At 37.4% G+C, this 2,149-nt stretch overlaps 1 protein-coding gene across 1 annotated transcript; it reads left to right on the top strand.

The window, feature by feature from the left end:
• The first annotated feature begins 1,256 nt into the window (after positions 1–1,256).
• LOC149560504 (disease resistance response protein 206-like) lies at positions 1,257–1,937 on the top strand. Its single transcript, XM_089823610.1, has one exon. It carries the CDS (start codon positions 1,257–1,259, stop codon positions 1,830–1,832), a length of 576 nt encoding a protein of 191 aa, XP_089679736.1. The 3' UTR covers positions 1,833–1,937.
• Positions 1,938–2,149: the final 212 nt, after the last annotated feature.

Below are 2,149 nucleotides of genomic sequence, written 5' to 3'. Positions count from 1 at the left end.
GCTATCAAAACTGCAAAGATTGGAAGCCAAGCAGAGTTGAGGACTAAATAGTGATATGTAATCTACAAGTAAGGTTGTAAGTTGTATCAAATCAAACTCTACTGTTACTTTCCAAAAATTGTATCAGATTATGGCAAAATCCTTTGGAGAAAGGTTGAGTTAACAGTCATTAGAAAATCCCTTAACAGGGTGGAATTCCAAGTGAATGACCTAAAGTCCTCTAACAAGGCTCACTTTTAATAAGGTGATTGAAATCCCTTAACTGGGTCACATTTAACAGTGTGTGTTGTAACCTTTAACAAGGCATCACTTTATAAGAGTGAAAAAGGAGTAGCATGTTATTGGTGGTTTTTCTTAAATTAGGTTTCCACATTAAATCATTGTGTCAAGTATACTAATGGATATGTTGTGTCTTATGCTTTACATTTTTGCATATTAGTTTAAATGTAACATATCAGTTTTTGGTTAACATACAATGAATGGATGCATGGTTAAGAATGTCATATGGGTTCACTAAATTGTGAAAAAGTTTTATTTGGACATCTAGACCTTGATTAACTGATTCACCACTGCCCATAAAAGCTCGTTATTGTTACAATTCCCGTAATATCAGTATAGAATGCTGTGTAAAGTAAATTAGTTGTAATTTTATGGACCCTTTGTTAGACCTAATTATGATTGCTCAAAATTGGTAATATTGCTTATTGTTTACTTTGATTTTCTCTATAGATTGTCTCCAATCTGTCAAACTGGTAAGTTATATCCACGCTGAACACAGTGACTTCCATTGGAATCAAGATGTGTGCTTATTGAGGCCGATTGAATACCATACTCACTTTCCACCCACGAGCCGCTGCCCCGTCCTTATCATCTTTACATGCTCCGACGAAGCTTGACTGAGATCTGAAAGGCGATTAAATAAAATTTCTAGGCAATTTATAACTTATACAAACACTTGAAACGTTACGTTGTTTCGAATATGGAAATGAATTAAGGCAGCTCTTAATGAAGCCATGGACTGGTTGCAATTGGTAAGCTGAGAATACTCACTTGAACACCACGCAATCCAGTGCAACAAGGAAACATGGTAGATTTAGTGGCCCCACACATGGCGACCGACAAATATATCATTCAAACAACCCAGCCTTTGACTGGTTTGAATCTTAGAACAATATATATAGAGTGCAAATAGAAGCTGATATATATCGAGATTGTCTAGTTTTCCATCAGTGAAGAAGGAGAAGTATTAGTGAGTGATGGCAATCAAGGCTAGTGGAGTTGGGCATTTCTTATTAATATGGCTTCTAATGTGTGCAACTATGCAGAAAACCGCAGATTGCCATGTCTCGAAGAAAACGCTTCTACAGCCGTGTAGAAATTTGGTGTTGTATTTTCATGATATAATCTACAATGGTCAAAATGCTGAGAATGCAACCTCTGCTTTGATAGCGGCTCCTGAAGGGGCAAACCTCACCATTTTGACGAGTAATAATCATTTTGGAAATTTGGCCGTGTTTGACGACCCAATTACGGTGGACAACAATCTTTCCTCCCCAACGGTGGGAAGAGCGCAGGGATTTTATCTGTATGACATGAAGAATTTCTTCAGCGCATGGCTGGGCTTCACATTTGTGTTGAACAGCACAGATTACAAAGGGACGATCACATTCGCAGGGGCAGATCCAGCGCTGAAGCAGAGAGATATTTCTGTGGTTGGAGGGACGGGTGATTTCTTGATGACCAGAGGAATCGCGACCCTTTCTACAGATTCAGTTGAGGGAGACGTCTATTTTCGCCTGCGAGTGAATATCACACTCTTTGAATGTTACTGAAACGTTTGCTTTTTATGTACTTGCACGTTTATGCGTTGTTTGGTTTTACCAAATAATTTTGTGTTTCAACTCTCTTGATTAACAAGACCGAAAGGATTTTGTCTCTGTCTTTCCAATAACAGGATGTGATGATTATGAACTATAGACCCTCGAATATAATTTGGAAATGGGTGATGGTGATGTTCTAAAGGGTAATGAATTTAGTTTAATAAAAACTATGACTTTTGTACCTTCCTCTCTTTAATACAGTTTTGTTGTGACTTTTAGTGGTTTAAGAGTAATGCTTTTGTATTAATTATACCGTGACTTATGATTTT

This window comes from Cupressus sempervirens, chromosome 4, assembly GCF_028749045.1.
Source record: "Cupressus sempervirens isolate cs-2001-9-10 chromosome 4, ASM2874904v1, whole genome shotgun sequence".
In the NCBI taxonomy this organism is placed as follows: domain Eukaryota; kingdom Viridiplantae; phylum Streptophyta; class Pinopsida; order Cupressales; family Cupressaceae; genus Cupressus; species Cupressus sempervirens.
Note: the sequence above shows the minus strand (reverse complement) of the source record. Positions and strands in the feature narration are given on the sequence as shown.